The sequence below is a fragment of the Tiliqua scincoides genome, chromosome 4, assembly GCF_035046505.1.
Source record: "Tiliqua scincoides isolate rTilSci1 chromosome 4, rTilSci1.hap2, whole genome shotgun sequence".
Classification (NCBI taxonomy): Eukaryota; Metazoa; Chordata; class Lepidosauria; order Squamata; family Scincidae; genus Tiliqua; species Tiliqua scincoides.
The window spans coordinates 82,645,106-82,665,963 of NC_089824.1; the positions used below are offsets into that span (position 1 = coordinate 82,645,106).

Consider the following 20,858-nt stretch of genomic DNA (forward strand, 5'->3'; position numbering starts at 1 on the left):
GTTAAAAGGGTTGCAAGATACCTGAAAAGGCACCCAAGACTTCAGACTGAAGTTGCCAGTCAATGAAAAGCCTAAATTAGTAGTCTACACTGACTCAGATTGGGGAGAAGACAGAGCTGAATGAAAGTCAACCAGTGGACATTTGGCTCTGTATGTGGGTGGACCAATAAACTGGGCAAGCAAGAAACAAAACTCTGTTGCTCTTTCTTTCACAGAGGCTGAGTACATATCTGCATCAGAAACATGCAGAGAAGTAACATGGCTTTGTCAATTGTTAAGTGATTTGGGAATAGATGAACAAAAGCCAAACCAAGTGTTTGAAGACAGCCAGAGTTGTATCAGATTGGTGCAATCAGAAAGCCAAAATGCATGCACAAAGCACATAGATATCAGAAATCACTTTGTGCATGATATGATCAAGAAAGGACTTGTCAGGGTGGACATCCTGACTAAGCCACTAGCAAGTGATAAATTCCAGAGTCTACGAGAAAGTATGAATCTGCTAGACTCGTGCATCTGGAGTTGAGAAGGGATGTTGGAGTTGGTGCAACTCCGTCTGCTGCCCAGAGAGGGCAGGATGCTGTCCAGAAGGGATCAAGCTATGGCCCAGTGTCCCTGACCTTTTACCTGTTCTCTCTGTGATCCTTGTGGGTTGTGACTCTAACCCTTTATCCTTCCCTTCTCTTCTGAGCACTTCCTCTTGTCTTCTGACCACCGACCTGTTAAGATGTGCATACCAGGGTTCTGATGCCCAGGCCATCTTGAGCACAAGGCATGCAGGGCGAGGCAGCTCTAGGCCTTGCTATCTCTAAGTGTTAGCTGAACCTCTGATCCTAATCAGATGCTGCAAATATACACTCAATGGAACTGTAAGTAAATAACTTCTTTTTTGCAACTTTAACAAGCCATTGCCTCTTTGTCTTTTTTCATTGAATAGCAGTCAGCCGGGTGAGGGAGGTTCCCTTGGGAAGGGGGGGTCCGCTGCTTAAGCTACTCTGCTTCCCCCCAAAGAGGAAACTATTTTTAATTTCCTACAACAGGAAGAAAGGAAAGAGTTCCAGGCACAAGAGAGTTACCTGTTCTTGTAGCGCCAGTTGGAAGGGGGGGGGAAGAGTCCTGTGGAGAGGACCCTCTGACACAACACAAATGTGTTGGGCCTTGGAGAGAGAGAGCATGTGAGAGGAAGCCCTCTCTATAAGGTGTTGGGAGACAGTGCTGAGCTGGATGGTAGCTTGATTGCTAGCACAAGGCTGGGTGCTTGGAGTATGTATACATTTGAATGGGGATCAGTTATCAGCAAAATTCAATGGAGTCTATGGCTGGCTTCCTAGATGGGGGGGGGAACTTAACAAAGACTGAGTGGGGACAATACAATGAATCAGTAACACAAGAAGGCAATTCAAGTTTGCATACAGTAATGTAGGAGATGCTTAAACAGTGATTGGATTAAAACACAAGACTTCCTCCCATAATGTGCAACTGTGACAGGGGGTGGGGTGGGGTTGTGTAACCATGAATTTCTGTGTAGGTACAATTTGCTTAGGAGACACTTACAGTGGTTGAACTAAGACACAAGACTTCCTCGAATAATATGTGACTATGGGGTGGGCTTGTGGCTTGACTAGAGTCCCGGAAATGTGGCCTGTATGCTGGGAGAACCATTTAGCTTGCATGATATTATAGTCCATAATAACATAAACAGATATAGAAAACCATAGCTAAAAGGCAAAAGGAGATTTTCAGGTAACACTGCTCCTCCTTCTCCTTCCACTCCCTGGATTGGAAAAGAGGGGAAGAGGAAATGTGGAGGGGAGGGTTGAGCTAGAACATTGGAGAGTGGGAGGGGCAGAGGCTGGCACAACATCAGGAAGGGGGCAGCATTTGGCATCAGGTGTCAGAAGAACTTGGGACCACCCTGAAGCAAGGTCATAGATGTAAATGAATTCTCCTTTCAAACAACAAATATGAACAGAACCACGGATTCTGTCAGATTGATTCATCGCTATTGAACTGTATAGATGGTGCTGTTAATGTGGAGGACATCCTCGTCTTAGTCTGGGACCAGACTAAATGGCCTGGCGTTAGTGGCATTTAGGATCAGTGTGTTTGTCCCCTTGATACCAGTAGGCCCTAAATCCAAGTTCTGGGGCGAACCTTTGACCTGCAGTCACAGTCCACGCTTATGTCAATGACGTGAAATCGGCCTTCCAAATGGGCTAGGACTGCACATTTAGGTCAATGCAGAAGCCGCAGCAATCAACAGAACTTACTTCCGAGGGAATATGAAATGGAGAATCGATCCACTGGTGTCTGTGGAGCCTGCGATTAAGGCAAAGATACCGCCAGGATTTGTGTTCGAGCTTAGAAGACCTAAATGGTGTGGAGGTTGGTGTCACTCCCCCAAGACCACCGCGCTAGAGGGTTTCAGCTTCAGCAGTGTAATTCTTCCTGCCCTGATGTGGTGGGGGGGCGGGGGCGAGGAATCCTGAGCCTGGCCAGGGTGGCTGGCAATTTTCCTGCTGGGGAGAGGAAAAGGGAAGGGGGAGAGGAGCGCAGTTACCTTCACGGAGCTGGATCCTGGGCTTGTGGCTGGGAGGCTTAAGAGGCAGCTTGATGGATGGTGTAATTGCGTGTACTGAGGGTGGCAACCGGAGGGATCTGGAGCCTCAGCGGGCAGTCCACAGGACTGGAGGCGGGGGTGGACAGAGGCCAGCTGGAGAGGAGCCATGCCCTTCCTCCTCCTCCTCTCTCTTTCCCTCGGGTTGATTTCTTGGAAAGGCTCAAAGAGGGGAGGCGAGCTGGGGAGAGGAGGGGGCAGTTTCTGGTGCCTGCGACAGACTCCGGGTCCTGATAGGCGCCCGCGGATTCTGTTTGGCTGCGCAGCCCTTACGCAAAAGCGGCGACGGGTCGTGGTGGACTTCCTCTTCTTTAAAGGCGTCAGGATGGCCACCAGGTGGGGGGCAGAGAGCGGAGCCGGAGAGCGGGAGGAAGCCGAGCGCTCCTGAATCCAGGAGGGGGGGTCAGACAGGAGAAGGAGGCAGGGAGCGGAGGGAGGAGGGGGCGCTGTGCTCGCGTGGAAGAGAGCGCCTTGCGCAAGGAAGGAGGGAGGGATGCTCAGGGCGCCGCTTCCAGACCGCTGAGGAGGTGGCCCAGCACAGAGGAGCAGCCTCCATGAGCTCCGAGATCGGGGCCCCGGTGCCTCGCAGCCCGGCCTTGATGAGCCAGCCGCCGCCCCCGCCGCCCTCCGCCCTGGAGTCGTCCAGCAACGGCGGCGGCGGCGGCGGCAGCAGCAGCAGCAGCGCGCCCGCATCGGCGCCCGCGCCGTCGAAAGCCAAGAAGGCGAGCTCGGGGCTGCGGCGCCCGGAGAAGCCGCCCTACTCCTACATCGCGCTGATCGTGATGGCCATCCAGAGCTCGCCGTCGAAGCGGCTCACCCTGAGCGAGATCTACCAGTTCCTGCAGGCGCGCTTCCCCTTCTTCCGCGGCGCGTACCAGGGCTGGAAGAACTCGGTGCGCCACAACCTTTCGCTCAATGAGTGCTTCATCAAGCTGCCCAAGGGCCTGGGCCGGCCGGGCAAGGGCCACTACTGGACCATCGACCCCGCCAGCGAGTTCATGTTCGAGGAGGGCTCCTTCCGACGGCGCCCGCGGGGCTTCCGAAGGAAGTGCCAGGCGCTGAAGCCCACTATGTACCACCGCATGGTGAACGGCCTGGGCTTCCTCCCGCAGGGCTTCGACTTCCAGGCGCCCCCCGCCGCCCCCCTGGGCTGCCACCCCAACGGCTACAGCCCCCTGGACGTGATGCAGGCGGGCGCCTACGAGGCCCACCACGTCCCGCACATGTCGCCCAACCCGGGCTCCACCTACATGGCTAGCTGCCCCGTCCCCTCCAACGGGGCGGACTACGGGCCGGACAGCAGCAGCAGCCCGGTGCCCTCGTCGCCGGCCATGGCCAGCGCCATCGAGTGCCACTCGCCCTACGGCAGTCCCGCGGGACACTGGACCTCCTCGGCGGCCTCGCCCTATCTCAAGCAGCAGGCCCTGCCGCCGCCGCCGCCCACGCCCGCCGCCGCCCCCGGCATCCACTCCGGAGTGGCCCCCTACTCGCTGGAGCAGAGCTACCTGCACCAAAACGGCAGGGAAGACCTCTCAGGTACCCAGGCGCCTCCCCTCCCTCTTCCCCCTTCCCCTCCGTCCCACGGGCTTGGAAGCAAGCCGAAGGGTTTCTTTTCGACTTACTTCCAGGTAGGAGCGCAGTCTTCGAGGTGCAACCGAGTTTGGTGGCGTTGGTTCCAAGTCAGATTTGCTCTGCGGGCTTCATCGTGTTCGTTCATTGAGTTAAAATAAAATCTCATTCAAAACTTTTGGACTGACCCATAAGGGAAGGAATTATGACAGTAATTCTGATTAACCCCCTTCCCTTGGATTACACGATCTTTTCCAAGAAAGTCGCTTCAGATCGTAGGTTAAGGCTGTAATCCTCTGCACCCTTTTCCAGGCAATACGCCCCACTGAACACAGTGGGACTTACTTCGGAGTAAGTCATGCATCAGGATTGCCTGCGAAAGGGTAACGCTAAGCGACCCTGCTTAGAATGAAGTGCCAGTCAAGGAATGTGGATGTTGTGCGCCGAGGATATTATTACACTGAGGTTACGCATTGTCTCTATCCAGCAACTGTCAGGCCCCAGAGGATCTCTTGGTTCGAGCTGGAGGAGACTGCAGTTCTATGGGATGATTAGGGCGTGCGGTCTCTGGAGGCGGAAAGCCACAGCTAGATCGCCTTGAAATCTGCAGGGTGAGCAGTGCCGATTAAGAATCCATTAATCTTTAGGCGGGAGGCGAGTCTATTGTAAATATATATAGTGGAAATCGAAGAGCGGTCCAGGAAAATGTACATCAGAACATCTTTCAAGTGCAATGTTTGCACTTGCAGTCATACGGGAGAAGGTGGAGATCCCCAACTCCACTTGCAAAGCAGGCGCGATAGAGAAAATACGGCTCTGGTGGACACAGGGCGATGGCGTTCTGCAGAATTAGGCTGCAGTCCTAGCCACAGTTTCCTGGGAGTAAGCCCCATAGACTATAATGGGACTGACTTCTGAGTAGACATGCACAGAACTGGGCTCTTAGAGCCCAATCCTGCGAGTATACTCAGAAGTAAGCCCTACTGAATTCAATGGGGCTTACTCCCAGGACAGTGTGCATAGGGTTGCAGCCTCATTCTCGAGGATGACAGCGGGGTTTGAGCTGCTGAGACTCTGTGAACACTTACTTGGAAGTAAGCTCCACTGGCATCGCTGGGCTTGACTCCCAGTAGAGAGTGTTTAGATAGGCCCGCTGTCATCCTCGCGTCTGACAGCCCAATCCTATGCATGTCTACTCAGAAGTAAGTCCCATTAGAGTTAATGGGGCTTACTCCCAGGAAAGTGTGGATAGGATTGGGCTGGCAGTTGACTGAGTTCCACAACGACCCGCGGAATAGTTTCTTGAACTTTGGCTATAGTGAGATGTTAATGGCACGAATGGAAACTCCTCTGGTGGCCAAGGCTGAGTAGTGGATCGCGAGGTTTTTCAACCCCAAGTACTGATGATAAACGATTGGGAGATGTTGCATCATTGAAAAGGTGGGAGGGGTGAATTGCCACCTTGACTTCTGCAATCAAAAACGTGGCTGAATATTTAAGAGCACCTGGCGGCGATCCCAAGCACACCTACTTGGAAGTAATGCCAAGGAAAACAAGGGAGTTTGAGGATCGGAGAACTTAGGTGGGTCCAATCTCCATGGTTTACTCAGTTAACTGGGTTGCATATTGGATATCGACACGCTTGGTGTGTAGATAGGCAATATTAGATGGTGGGTCTTGAGAAGGCCGTGGGCTTTTTCACTCAGGAAGGGGGGCACGCAATAAATCCCTCCACTCACTCGGGTTCAGTTGTAGCTGTCAGATAAGGGCTGCCCCACTCACAAGCCCCGATGCGCCGTCTCCTCGGTGTTTTCTCTGAAAACAGCAACTTTGAGATGAGAAAACAAAAGCTGCTTCCAGGGGGGAAAAATAGAGCTATTGTTCGGGGAGAAGCAGGGCTGCAATCAGGGAAAGGCAGGGCGGGGGGTCGCGGAGGGGGTGAGAGAGATGATTAGAAAAATAGTCGAGGTAGAGCCTGGGGACATCCAGGGGACTCTGTCTTAATAAAACAGGTTAAGTAGCACGTCGGGTCAGTAAAGATCAATGCTGACTTCGGAGTCGTGCAATATTTTCACCCTGTTGATCCAAATCTTATTTTAATTCTAAGACCCCTGCCTTTTTCGAAGCGAGAAGGCCATCAAGACCCACCGTGGCTTTCTGGGAAGGTGATAGAACTTCATAATGCCAGGTTACTCCAGAGTAATTGGTTAGGGTTATTCGATTCTTGAATGGAAACCAAAGCGGTCCTCCTCTCCCCCCCCCCCCAAAAAAAAGAATTTTCCAGGAGTTTCTTGGAATTTTCTCTCTTTTGGCTTTACAGAGGCAACGGTAACAAATATATTTGCCTCCCAACCCCAGGCACGTTTACTTGGAAGTAGATCCCTCCGTGTTCAGTGGGGCTTACTCCCAGGTAGGCGTGCCTGGGCTTGAGTTCGTAGTTTAGAATGCTCTTCACTGAAGCCAGTGGGACTTACTTCCGAGTAAACATGGGTAGGATGCGGGTGAAGGGCTGCAATTCTATACTTGGGTGGCTGGTGGGAGTCATTCTCACTTAACCCAGCAGCACTTCACCTCGTTACAACCTCATCACAGAAGATTTCTATCCATCTCTGTTCTGGTTTCTCGATCAGGTGGGGGCTGGAATAAGCGGCTACTGAGGGAGGTCTTAAATAAACCAAGCGGCGGTCCAGCCACAGCTAAGCACGTTCTCTTTCCCCATTGATTTCAAGAGGAAAGAGAAGCCAGTGCTTAAGAAGCATAAGCGAAAAATGGGTCTTTGGGGCTGGATCGTGTCCCTCCTTTACCCAAAGAGACTTGCTAAGCATTGACTAGACCTCCCAGCTCGCAGTTTCAGTCCATATTCCATTTCAGAGAGAGAAAAGTAGAAGCGATCCCGGAACAGATCTGTCAGTATTGAGAAAAAGCGCAATCATCAGACCCAGCTCTGGAGGGTGATGTCGCCTAATTGTAAAAGGGGGTAAGGAAGTCTTGGCTGCGTGGACGTCGGATAAGCGGGGGGACGGGACGGGGACGGGACACACAGAAGGGGGGAACAGGGAATCTTCTTTCCCAGTGTCCCCCAGACGGTGCTAACAATGAGATAGGCCTATTTCTCGACCTGGAAGGAAGAAGTAGCTCCGTTTTCTTCCCTTCCAAGGATGTTGCTCTTGAAAAAAGGGTGGCGGCGAGGGGGGCGGTGGGGGGAGCTCTCCCAGCGGAGAAAACCAGGCCCCGAAATGGGTAAAAGATGTTGGGCTCTTAGGAGGGAAATTTCTCCAAATAGCCCTTTTAAACGCGGGTCTCGGAGGTTAACTAAACAAAGACAGTCTGGGCTGGACCACACCGAAGGGGATTGCAGCTTGACTTAACCCAGATGAGAGCGGGCTCTTGTTCAATTTTATGGGAATTTCAACAAGTAACAAATACAGACGACCTGGTCGCTGCCTCCCTTCTCTTGTCGGCGACCTGCTGTCAATCACCGGCCGTCCAGTCCGTCTCTCTCCCTCGCCTGTCCCGTCCACCCCCAACCCCCTCCCCCACCACCCCGCTTTCCTTCTGACTTGGGAATCGAATGCTCGAATTCAGAAGCACCTTTGCGATTGGGGTTTGAAACTGGGAGCGTGGAGTGACCGGTGCTATAGGGCGAGGTGGGCGTGAAACCGACCTTCCCCACACCCCGGCAGGCAAGGCTTAGTGGGCGCAAGGTTAAGGCTGCGATCCGATCCCGTTGAACACCGCGGGGCTTACTCCCGAGTAAACCTGCTCTGCCAGGAAGGGAAAGTGCGTTCAAAGGGGTGTGTGTCCCCTAACACACTGTCAGCACCCTCCGGGGCCTGTTTGCTCAGAAGTAAGTTCCACTGTGTTCCATGGGACTTACTTCTAGGTAAGTGTGTACAGGATTGCAGCCTGAGGCCACTGGCATCACGGAGATGGGCTTTGCATTGCGGAAAGTCTACCGGTTACAGATTCGATTTTAGCTACTGGGGAGATGAAGAAATCAATCCTCCCCCGCAGGAGAAATGGCCTCCCTCCGTAACCCCCTGTCCAGTTTTCTTCCAGACACCCAACTGATTATCTTCCATTTTAGAGAATTGCGTCAGAGTCAATCCTGCTTCCTATGAATAATTCCTTCCACCTCTACTTTAGGTATTCACTAAGGGGAGACCCGATCCACAACTCCATGAAAACCGGCACTCTATCTGAAACTCCCTTAATTCTATCTGAAACTCACTCACTCCGTAGTGAGTCCAGTTATACTTGACTCTGGTCAATCTAGACTCCAGTTGGCTTCAGTTAATTGGCTACAAACTGAGACTGCGTTGCTGCTGCTGAGAGTCCTCTGAGCTCAGTGGAATGTCAGTAGTTCGACTTGAGTGTAGGGCTCCGGACCCCATGAGCTGCAGTCCTCAATGGGGTGGTCAATGAGACTGCTGTCAAATAAGCCCTTTCCCCATCTCTGCTCAAGTGGTGCCAGTCGGCGGACGCTTTCCTTAAACCCTACCTCGAAACTACGACCCAGGAATCTTCTCTGAGGTCTGTTTCCTACTGGGGAGGCAGTGATTGAAACAATAACATTTACATCTATCTCCGCTCCTGTTTTTCGCTAAAGGTGTTTTATTATCCAGAAATCTAATCAGAAAGACATTTACTCTGAAGTAAGCAGCTCGCTCATACTTGCTCGGAAGTAAATCGAAGCCTGATGAGACTTACTCTCAAATGAGCGCAGAACTAGTCTCAAAAGCGATTGCAGAATGGGGGGTGGGAGAGAGAGAGAGAGACAGAGATTGGCCACAGGTTTACCTCATTGCATAGGAGGTGGAAACCCAGAGGTGAAGTGAAAAGAGCAGTGAAAGTGTGTCTCACCGAGGCAGGAGCCAGAAAGGCAGAACGGAGCCCGCTCCCTGGGTTCCTGCCCCTCCCAAGCGACTCACTGGTTTGCAATGAGACTTCCTTCCCAATCATTGTAATCAGGATCGGAACTTACTTCCGGGGAGGTCACAACGATCCAGATCACATCGGAGGGCCGTGGGGTCATACATGAATCCACTGATTTGCAATGCCCAAGCCCTTGTTTCTGAAAGTCTCCGCCCCGCACGCACTACTAGGCGTTTTGGAGTCCCCTCCCCCACTCTTTTTTCCCCCTGCGCCGAAAGCGCAGCAATGTGGGTCCCTCTTGATGGTTATCTGCCCACAAAGCCCCATCAGATCACGGGCGGTTTAGCGCCGTGGAGATGCTAAATCCGAGCCTCCCCCGCCCCTTCCCCGAGAAAGGCCGAGCAAGATTGGAAACAGAGGGTGCTTCTCCCGGAGGCTTAGGGGGAGGGGGGGAGCCGAACATTTTTCGCACACTATTAAACCGAGCCGAACTGATTGAATCAGGGCTGTAATAAAGCGCGCCGGTTTCATTATGAGCATACCAGCAGGGTTATTAGAAAGACCGAGGAAATCCAGCCGAGTAATCGCTTCTACCAAAGGGAGCGCTCCGGGGTGAGCGAAGGGCCAGGCTGGGGAGAAAGAGACCCAGGCGCTCTAACCACTGCTGCGCACGCCCCCTTGGGTCAAGACAGTTCCAGGGAGCCTCTCCACTTCCCACAGTTTACAAAGGAAAAATGAGAGAGAGAGAGAATCTTTTCTTTCCTGTTTCTAAACCTCCTTTTAAGTCATTTCTGCCCAACGTTGCACATACGCAACATAAATCAAATGCCGGGCAGAAATGGGTTTAAGCACCTCTGGCTAAAGAACCTTCAACGTGGGGGGGGGGAGGGGATTCATCAGAAACCACTGTGGTTCGATCTTGTTCACCTTTAGATCCTTTAGATCACCACCTTTAGATCACCACCTCCTAGAGCTAAATGATAGAGGCCTGAAAGTCACGCTGTCTACCTTGGAAATGATGGTCCCTGGTTGCAGAGTAAGCTCAGCCAGGCTGATTTTGCCGAGCAGGCACAGAAATGCAGGTGCTCAGGGACTCTTTTCCTCAGTTCTTTACCAGGGCTGAACTCATGACAAAAAGGCTGGAGAACAGTAGCGGAAAAGGGGTTAGAAATGGTGGGTTGTGGTGTGGTTCCTCTGAAGACCTACAAGCCCAGTCGCACTCCTCCAGAGAAGAAGTCGGCTGGAAGGGGCCTGCAGGGGTCTTCACCTGCCCAATCGCTCCTGACCAACCATACTATAGTTTAGGGCACAATCCTTACCCCTTATGTCAGTGCTTTCCAGCACTGGCATAGCAGTGCCAATGGGCCTTGTGCTGCATCCTGCAGTTGGGTGTCACTCACGGAGGCCTCCTCAAAGTAAGGGACTGTTTGATCCCTTACCTCAGAGCTGCATTAGGTTAGGATTGCACCCTTAGTTGTCCAGTTAGTCGGCAGGCAGCACGACACTCCTCCTTACTGGGGTAAACGAATCCGCACCGCATTTGGGCACCTCGGTCATTCACTGGAGCTTCTTCCCAAGTGATTGAACTTTCAACGCTGTCCCTAAAGCGTACCGTTGTCACTTTCCTGTCGTGTGGTGGGGTGGCCCCACTAGTTCCTTGACTGGGCCGAATATGTAGCCTGCCTCGATCATGGATGAAAGAGGCGAGGATACATTCGTGAAATGACTCGAGCATGTTTGATGTTGAAGCTGGTCCCAAATCTTGACCGAGTTACCCCCACTCTTTCCAAGCCACTCACAGCCTGAATGACCTGAGCCATTTTCTGGGACCCTCTTTTCCAGAGTGCCTTGCTATGAATGAGGTTGGTCTGTGATCTCAAGATCCCTTAATTGAGAGGAAATTCCTTCGATTTCCATTGATCGCTTCCAAGTAAAGTGCTTATGAGTACGTGGATGCAATCAGGAGGCCACATCCTGTTGTATTTCAGCAGTACAGGTGCCAGTCTGAGCCTATTTCATAAGGCATTGCTGCGTCTCTTAAATCAATGAAAGGCCACCACAGATCACTCATGCATCACTTGGGGGGAAAAAAAATCACTCAGGATCCAAGGAAAGTCCATTCGGTGTCTCCTTGTACAACCAGTCTCACAGACCGGAATGTAGTTTCAGGAAGGAGGGAGAGGGTCCTTTGGGCACTTCCATTCGCTTAGAATATCTGGTTTTGCCTTGAATTGCGGGTCCCAGAAATGCTAGCAAAAGCTAGGTGAACTTTAGTATCACCATTGAGAGCCCAAGCCTATGCCTGTCTACTCAGAAGCAAGTCCCATTATAGCCAATGGGGCTTACTCCCAGGAAAGTGTGGATAGGATTGCAGTCTGAGACTCCAATCCTATGTATGTCTACTCAGAAGTAAGTCCCATTATAGCCAATGAGACTTCGTCTCAGGAAAGTGTGGATTGGATTGCAGTCTAATCCTACGCATGTCTACTCAGAAGTAAGTCCTACTATATATAGCCATGGGGCTTACTCCCAGGAAAGTGTGGATAGGATTGCAGCCTGAGTCAGACCATCAAGTTTAGTGCAGAGCGACTGGCAGACCAATATTGGCCACTCCAAGAGACCGGGTCTGTCCCAAAGCGAAGAACTTCTGTTTCTCCGGAAGGGAAGAGCTAAGAGAGCGCCAGGGCAAGGGCTGGCATCAGGGGAACTGGAACTTGCACGTTAAGGCGGACACAGAATTCCACTGAAAGTCAGTGGGCTGCACTTTAAAGTCCCTGTCCCTAGGATCGGTTTGTGGATTCGTCAGCGGGGTCCACTGAACTTGAGCGCTGATCCAGCCTGTAGGCTGAAAGCATCTTGAAGCGAAACCAGTGAGATGATATCACTGGGATGTGCGATCTACTTCCAGAAGCAGGTCTGAAAGTCGCAGGCCTTTAAATACAATTTAAATCCAAATATGTTGCTGAACTCATTTCTGCCCAGCCCACAGGTGTACACATTTTATCCCTGTTGCGTATACGCAACGTTGGGCAGAAATGGTTTAAACATCCGTTCCGCCTGGGAATCGGGCTGGATCTGGCAGGTCGAGCTCCAGGAGGCCTGCCCCTCCTCAAGCCCTCTCTCTGAATCTTCACCTGTTAGCAGAAAGGCACAATCCGGGCAAAACGAAGCTCTTGGATGGTCAGAGAATTCAGTGAGAACTTTCGCGACAGATGATGGGTGCAAGAAGCAAAATGACTAGGAGATCTGCCCCTCTGAGCTTCCTGAGACGGGCTCTCTCTGAGTAAACCTGCGTCGCCAGGCTCTTTCAGGGGAATCGATGAGACTTTTCAAAGTGACCGAATCATCTCCCAATACACTAACCTTTTCCCCAGAGATATTCTACCCAGTGGTTTCGAGAAGGAGCACATGATCTCCCGCCTTCCATTGTTCTAGCCTAGGAGCTCAAAGGCCCCGGATTGATTGACAAGCACTTGGCACTGATTGTGTTTTTGCTTAGAGGTGTTCAACTTTAGGCATAATTTTAAGATAGGATTCAACCAAAGTCGAGTACTTCTTGGGGTGCGTGTGAGTGTAAGCCTGGTCGGATTTCAGGCTTCTACTGGTATCCATAGCACGTGAAACGGTAGGACTGCAGCCTTAAGAACACTTATTTTGGCACCAGCTCCATCGAACCCAGTGGGTCTTATTTTAATTTCATCAATGTGTACATAAAGGTTTCCACAAAATGAGAGCCTGGGTCCCTACCCCGAGGGGCTTACAATTTAGACGGCACAAGGGAAGTAAGATAGGGAAACAGAGACAAAGAAGAATATACTATCACTCCTGCTCCTTTTATGTTCATAATACGTTGCCCTGGAACTACAAATATTGCACCACAGAAGCAAACGGGTTACCCGAAGGAACTGAAGCTGCAACCCTATCCACATTTACCTGGGAGTAAGCCCCATTGACTATAATGGGAATTACTGCTGAGTAGATATGCCTAGTTTGGGTTTTTAGACTGGAATCCCATGCACACCTTCCTGGGAGTAAGCCTCACTGAACTCAGTGAGACTTACTTCTGAGTAGATGTGTCTAGGATTGCACTGTAATTCCTTCCTCGCACCACCAGGGAGACATTCTCGTAATCCGTATTCATAGACAAAGCTTCTGATGCCCACCCCGCACCCCCGACCCAATTAGAAGAAAAGGGGAAAACCCCGATTTTGGTTTCTTTGTAGTAGGTAGACTGGCCTCGAGAGAGCCTCGTGCCACCGCTTTGGGAGTTGGGGTGGGGAAGGTGGGTTTTAGGAAGGGATCTGGAGGAAGGAAGAGCGGCGGGCCCTGCAGGAAAGCGTTCCAGGCGTCGGGGACAGCAAGGGCCAGGTGCTGGAGGGAGGGGGAGACCCACCGAGCAATCCTGGCCAGGGGCTCTGCTGCCCGACAGATGCGGGGCCTGGCGTATGTCCTCGGGAAGAGGCCCCTTGGCACTAACTGGGCGGCCCTCTCGGTGGCATTGGGGGCTCCCTGCGGCCGCCTGTTTGCCTTGGCAGCCCACCGGCCCCTGCCGGCTGGGTCTCCCCACTGGCCAGCACTCCCGCCCCCGCGGAACCAGGCTGGCCGTGGTGGGAAGCAGAGGCGGCCTGAGCCAGGAGGGCACCGTGCCCGGCGGCCCCTCCTGCCCTCCCTCCGTCCCAGGCTGCTGACTCTCCCTCTCTCTCGCTTCCTCCGCAGTGGGCCTGCCGCGCTACCAGCACCACCCCTCGCCGGTATGTGACAGGAAGGACTTCGTCCTCAACTTCAACGGCATCTCCTCCTTCCACCCGTCCGCCAGCGGCTCCTATTACCACCACCACCACCACCAGAGCGTGTGTCAGGACATCAAGCCCTGCGTGATGTGAACACGGACTGCGGAGCCCAAGGCTCCCGCACGCAGCGGCAGGCGGACAGCCCCCTCCACCTGCCCTTTCCTGGCGCCTCCCTTCGTAAGTGCACACCCGTCACTGCAGCCAAGGAGGCAGCGTGGAGTGGAAGCGCCGGGCCCCCCCAGCCTTTCTCGGGGCCAGACGCTGCACCGCGATCCTGAGCACCTTTACTCGGAAGGAAGCTCCTCTGCTGGGACTGGGGCTTCCTCCTGCGTCAAATGTGCGCAGCATTGCAGGCGGATCCTCTGCCAGCTTCGTCGGATACGAGCCCCACTGAGTTAAGCGAGACTTACTCCCAGGCGCAGGTCGTGCCTAGGACGGCAGGCTCAGTCGCAAGGAAGACTCACTGAACTAAACCGGACTTGCGGCCAAGTCAGCGAAGAGTAAAACTTTAGCCTTGAAAAGATAGCTCGAGGCTCCAGAACCCCACGCATACCAGGGAGAAAGCCCACAATCCTATCCACGCTTACCTAGGAGTGAGTCCCATTGACTATGATGAGACTTACTTCTGAGTAACCTTGCATAGGATTAGGCTCCAAAGTCTCACTGAAAATCCTTGAGGGGGGGTGTCTCCCAAGTGAACGTGCTACCTTAGGATCGCCTTGCACAGAGCCGCAGCTGTGAGTGGCGCAGAGAAGTGGGAGGAAGGGAGGTGAACTGGCAAGCCAGGTAAGTTCATCATGAAACGGGCTCTATCCCTTTAATGTCCGGTGCTGGGAGGGGGCGGAGTTACTGTAAAGGAGACGGGTTTTCCCTTATTTTAAAAAATAAAACAAAATGTAGACTTTGGGTCAACTTTCCAGCTATTCCAATTCTCTTCCTTGGAAAAAGAAGGACCGGGAAACGTCCAGGTAACCAACAAATGCTCCTTCTGCATCCGCCTAAGGTACGATCCAGAGAAAGTTCACTCTTGCTCCGTCTCATTGACTTCAGTGGGAGAGATTCGACGGTGTGTTTCCTAACCCGATCCCGAGGATTGGGGCCGCGCAAGTCCCATTAAGTTGACAGGGACGTAGTCGCAAGTGAAAGGGGTGGCTTTGTAAACCAGGACTATTTAAACACTGGTGAGACGAGGTTTGGGGGCTGAATGTTCTTGGGACCTCTCTTTTTCTCAGTCGGAGCTTGCTTTTGCTCAAGTTGATGTGGCCCCCCCTTCCCCACTGAAAGTGCCCCCACCCACCCAATCACTCTTCCAGGCCCTATTTGCAGCCTAGCAATGCGATGCACTGAACGCAGCGGGACTCACTTTCCAGTAAACACTGAAACTCTCCCATTGAAATCAATAGAGATCAAGAGCACAATCCTACACTGTTATTCAGAGATAAGCCCCATGGCTCACGCTCATGAAAGGGTGCCTATAGGGTTGTAGCCTAAACGTGCTTCCCTTTGCCTGAACTGTGCCCTTAACTTGAAATAAATCCATATTTCTTATTCTTTAGTACCAGTTGAACAATCGGTTGGCTAATTTTTCTCATTTAAAAAAACAAAACTGATTTCTCCAGCGATTTCCTCCCCTTACTTTTTAGGCTCTCTGCCCAATCCTATCCACACTTTCCTGGGAGTAAGCCTCATTAACTCTGATGGGATTTACTTCTGAGTAGACATGCATAGGATTGGGCTGTCTCTCTCCTACTTGTGTTCATTGTTAAACGCTTCCCCTTTCAAAGTGCCATTCAAAGAAGTCAACAACACCGACCAGTATTAAGAATTGTTTTAGACTTTTGTTTGTGTGTGTGTGTTGTGTGCATGTGTGCCTTTCAATAAAGTTCCCGGATCTTGTTCATTTTGTTTTATTTTTCCAGCCACAATACCACGTTTGGGGTTAGTTTGTTTTCTTTTTTCATCTTTTTTAAAAAAAAGTTTATATCACAGTATTTTTAAAATAATTATTGGAAGTAAAATCTTGTGTATACTCGCACACTATTGCTTTTAAACAGGAGAGTATAATTTGCACTTATGTATAACGTTTGTCGGTCTGTCAAAATATTGTGATGTACAAAGTTGTTGGGTGGGGTGTTTTTTGTTTTTGTTTTTCTCAATAAAATGTATATAACAAGTGCGGATTTCCTTTCCCTTCATAGTCCATGACCCCTCGCCCTTTAAGCCGAAAGGGAACAGGAAAAGCTGACATCTTATTGCTCATTCAAAGGCAGAAAAATGGAAACGGAGCAGATTCCTTGGTTATGCTTTTCAAATTGAACTAGCCCTGCTTAAGCGGATCAAGCATCACAGCCCTTAGCGTACCGAATTCTCATTTTTGGTTTGGGTATTTTTCGAAGGTGAAAATAGAATTTTTAATATTTAGGTGTTCCTGTCAACATTAAAAGTTTTCTCCAACTTTGAAATGAGTTTTACTAGTTCTTCCCCTCACAGACGAGGGCCAGTTGATGCTGATCTGCATTCATTCCAAGTAAGAAATTGAAGTTATTGTGGATTTATTTCCTACCAAACCCCCCCCCCCAGTGAAATTTCATATTGGGCTCAATGGAGGGGTTATGTATTTTATTTTTATCTCCTTGCCTCCTCCAAAGAGCTTGTGAGGGCCTACAGAATTTCCCCTCGAGCCCAATCCTGTGAAGTAGGATAAAGTGAGAGTGATGGCCCCAAATTCACTCAAGGCTGAGTGGGGATTTGAAGCGTCGAAGTCCACCGCTTTAAGCACTAAGGCAGACTAGTTTAGCTCTCAAGAAGGGGAACAGAACAAGGCTGGGCATTGTGTACCATTGACCACTTGCAGGATATGGGATCTAGAAAGCTGAAAATCCACCTGGTATATTGCAGTGATGTGTGCTTTTTGATCAGAAACCACAATAGTTCTAGATCCTAGAAGGTTAGAACCCTGGTGAGTGCCCAATCCTATGCATGTCTACTCAGAAGTAAGTCCCATTCGACTCAGTGGGGCTTACTGCCAGGACGGTGTGGCTACGACTGAGCTGTACGTCCAGGACTTCAACGAGAAGGGTCATTCCATGGTATCCTGCAAACCCTAGAAGGACGACCCCACCGTTCTACTCAAGCCACAACGCGGTTAAATGTGGGTTTTTAATTGCTTCGATCTACCCAGAGCCTCCAGCTGGAATTCAGAGCCGTTCATTCGTCCCATTGAACATCTGCCGGCAGGGGTGATATTCAAGGAGACATTAAGCATTTAAGAGGATGGCACCTGGCAGAACTAACTTCCGTAAAGTAAGATGATGGTGGTGGTGGTGGTGGTGGCCAAGCGATCAGGGATTAGAACAACTCGCGGAGGTCCCTCCTTGGCCCACCGAAAACCGACCTCTGAGTACCTGATGCTGCGGACGTGCAAGAGCCAAAGGTTGTTCCTTTCACCCCAGGCTGGAAGCAGTTCAGAGGCAACAGCCTGTTTTGGAAGCGGTATGCTAGCCCCAGCCTGTGCGGGCCTAATCAATGGCATTGACTTCCTGGAGGGGAGCACTTACAACCTCGAGTTAATATCCTAGCCACACTTTCCTGGGAGTAAGCCCCATTTACTATAATTGAACTTCTTCTGAGTAGACATGCCTAGGACTGGGCTCTCAGTCCTGCTCTTACAACAACTTCGACCCCCTCTATACCCATTAACTGTGAAGTCTGCCTGATTTCAGTGGGACCAACAGAGCCTCCTCACTTTACACCAGAACTTTGACTCACTCCTGGAAGTCTTTGGAGCAAAGACAACCGATCTGCTCCCCCTCTCAAAGCCCTACCTAAAAATTGACCAGGGATATATATTGAGTCCATGTGTCTCTCCTTCCTGTAGGATAGAGCCCAGCTCGAAAACGTCTCCCATTCATGTCAATGGGCAAGAGGGTTGGGGCTGATTGCGTAGTGTGGACTGAATGGACTCCAGCCCTGAATGAGACTACCCAGGAGGAGGAAATGCCTTTGTCGTCAGCGTAGAAGCCAGGCCCAGATTTTTTTCCAAGTAGATTTGTTCCTGACCCCGGGTGGGTGAGTTTGGAGCCATTCTCAGTGGGTTGTGTGTCTCTCATCTCACCCCTCAACACCCCCTGGCCTGACCTTATGCAACTTTTTCCTCATGCATTAATACAATCCAATAATCAAAGAAAACAGCAACTTCCTATGGTTTCCAATAGGGTAGCCCCTTACTCTTGCATTTCCCCACCAAAAAGGCCGGGAGTGAATCTGTGCATAATCTTTTCTTTTCCAACTCCCTGCCCAGATTTACTTTATTCAACCAAGCCACTTGCAGGACTTCTGGGGGGGCTGCTGTACAGTGGCATCACTAGGGTTCGCACCACCCGATGCGGGAGCCAGCGCATCACCCCCCATGCAGTGGGCGGGGCAACACCCCAGGTGGTGGGCGTGGTGATGTACCATCACTCTCCCCCCACTGGTTTTTGGGCTGTACCTTTTGATAGAACAAAGATAGAACACATTCTGCATGAAATTACGCATTGATTAATATATAACATGCTGGCATTATTCCTCCAAACTGTGATTTTAGTGATTTTGGTCACTAGTGGTGCCACCCCCCCTCCCAGGGTGTCAACTTACTAACACCTTATTGCAGCAGTTCTCAAACTTTTAGCACTGGGACCCACTTTTTAGAATGACATTCTGTCCAAGACCCACCAGAAGTGATATCATGGTGGAAGTGACATCAGGCAAATTAAAATAAATAATTAAAGTAAAACAAATAATTAAATAAGCAGAAGCCAGCCCTGTTCCACCAAGTGAATTTCCTCTGCAGCCTGCCTGCAATAGCACCCCCCTCCAAAATCAGTAAGGTTTTCAGCCCTACCCAGTGCCCAGTTCAATTTAAGAACTTCTGTTTAAACCAGATCACTGCCAGGATCCACCTGGCTTTGCAAGTCTCAAAAAGGTTCACCTTATCAGCTGAAGCCTCTGTTTTGAACCTTTTTAGTTGGGGGGGGAGGCTGCCTTCTGGAGCACTTGTTTAGCTGCAGGTGCATAGGATCAGGACCATTCTGATAGCCTTGCACTCTCCTTCACCTGATCTTCCACACCAGCCAAGGCACATTTGCTTACTCGTGAGTAAACGCGACCATGAGGCTTCGTTTCGCTTTCCATAGGGAGTCTTGCACATTCGTCTGCTTGGAGTGTTGCTCCACTTCCTTCTTGCTCCAGCAAGAAGTCTTGCTGAACTTCCTTCTCACGTGTTTTTGGGGCTGCATTCAGTGGATCAGGACCATTCTGGTGTCCTTGGATTCCTCTCAGCCTGCCCTTTCTGACAAATTAAGGCAATTTTGGCTACTCGCGAGTAAACGCGCAATACGGCTCACTTTCCATAGGGCTCCATGCATTTTTTTGTTCTCTGGTTTTTTGGCCCTAACTTTTGATAGAAATGAGATATCTCACTCTGGTTTGTTGCATTGCATTCCGCTCGAAATTCCGCGTCCAACGGTATATAATATGATGGGGTTACTCCTAACCACCGCAATTTTAGCGTGCCACCCCCCCAGTGTGCGTCACCCCCCCCTACGCTCATCACCCGGTGCGGTCCGCACCCCCCTAGCGACGCCACTGCTGCTGTACGTTAGGAAGTCAGTCTCAGAGTGCGCTTCGACCACAGTGCTGTGTTTACATTCTTTTCAAGGCAAGCCTGCATGGCCGCAATTTCTAACCTAAACACTCCAACGTATCTTGTTTATACAGAGCATGACAAGACCTCAAAGACCAAAAAACTGAGTTTTGCCCAATCAAGAGCACCCGCAAGGCTCCACTGCCCCCTAGTGGCCCAATTAAACCGTAGGCTGTTCTTGAAATCGTTAACCACAGTAAGCCCAAGTTGGAAGAACTGAAACAAGTAGAAGGCCTTCCAAGAAACACCCAAATACTATGCATTATGTAATATATTTTACTGGGTTTTTTTTAAAGTTAGAGGGGAAGCTTTCAATTCACAAGTAAATTCTAAAGTATCCGTTGAGTCCAACCCTTAACACCACCAGAACAGGCAAATATATAGAAAATCTGGCAATCAAGAAAGCACATCTATGCCGGCCAAGTAAAAGAAAAAGACTTCAAACAATATCTTCATTACTGCCACCACTATATAAGTTGACAAATTCAGCTCCAATTCCAGCAGCCCAAATAGCATAGGAAGCCACATTTATGAGTGATGGGCCGATCCTCGACAGGGCGCACGATGTTTTGGATTCTGACCAATCAATCAATAGACAAATATTTTGAGAATTAGTCTGAGCTCAGTGTCAAGTAGTTAAGTATTTGGTTTAGCCAGAAGAAAGTTTCCTGTAGCTCAAAAAACACAAGACACAACTTGGGTCAGTAAATGGCAATGAATTGGTTTTGAAGGCTCAGGACACAAAAGAAGTTATAGCCTCACTCAGTGCTTTTTTTGTGGGGAAAAAGGTGCAGGAACTCACAACTTGTTCATCTTTTATTTATTTATTTATTTATTTATTTATTTATTTATTTATTTATTTATTTATTTATTTATTTTTAAACCATTTTTTATTGGAGAAATAAAATATTTTTTATGTGCTTCCCCCCTAAAGATGAACTTACTTCTGAGTAGACATGCATAGGATTGGGCTGTCAATCTCCACATCCCCTTCCCCCTAGCTATTTTTTCTACACATGGGGAAAAATACTGTACAGGTGCACTTGTAGCGTGTAGTATGTAGTGTGGCACTACTTCGAGGAGAGGAAGCAGTGAATGGATTCCAAAAAATGGCTTACATGAGTTCCAAGTAGTAAAATTACTCTAAGTAACTGTGGGAGTAAGAACAAAAAAGAAATTCTTACATAAGAGGGGTCCTTAGGTGCACATAGAAACAGCTACTTTTGCAAACAAGCGATTAAATATGGTTTAATTCGCGTATCAGAATACTCTGTATCTTTAGGAAGGTGCTTGGCATGCAATTGTATGTTCTCTGCTGCCCTGA

General features: G+C 50.3%; 1 protein-coding gene across 1 annotated transcript; it reads left to right on the forward strand.

The window, feature by feature from the left end:
* The first annotated feature begins 3,171 nt into the window (after positions 1–3,171).
* FOXF2 (forkhead box F2) lies at positions 3,172–13,944 on the forward strand. Its single transcript, XM_066625712.1, has 2 exons — positions 3,172–4,153; positions 13,778–13,944. Exons 1-2 carry the CDS (start codon positions 3,172–3,174, stop codon positions 13,942–13,944), a joined length of 1,149 nt encoding a protein of 382 aa, XP_066481809.1.
* Positions 13,945–20,858: the final 6,914 nt, after the last annotated feature.

Bases quoted from the DNA above. Each gene is read 5' to 3' on its own strand.
- FOXF2 (XM_066625712.1), top strand. From the start codon at position 3,172: ATGAGCTCCGAGATCGGGGCCCCGGTGCCTCGCAGCCCGGCCTTGATG. The intron at 4,154-13,777 runs GTACCCAGGCGC...CTTCCTCCGCAG, and splicing joins CGGCAGGGAAGACCTCTCAG to TGGGCCTGCCGCGCTACCAG.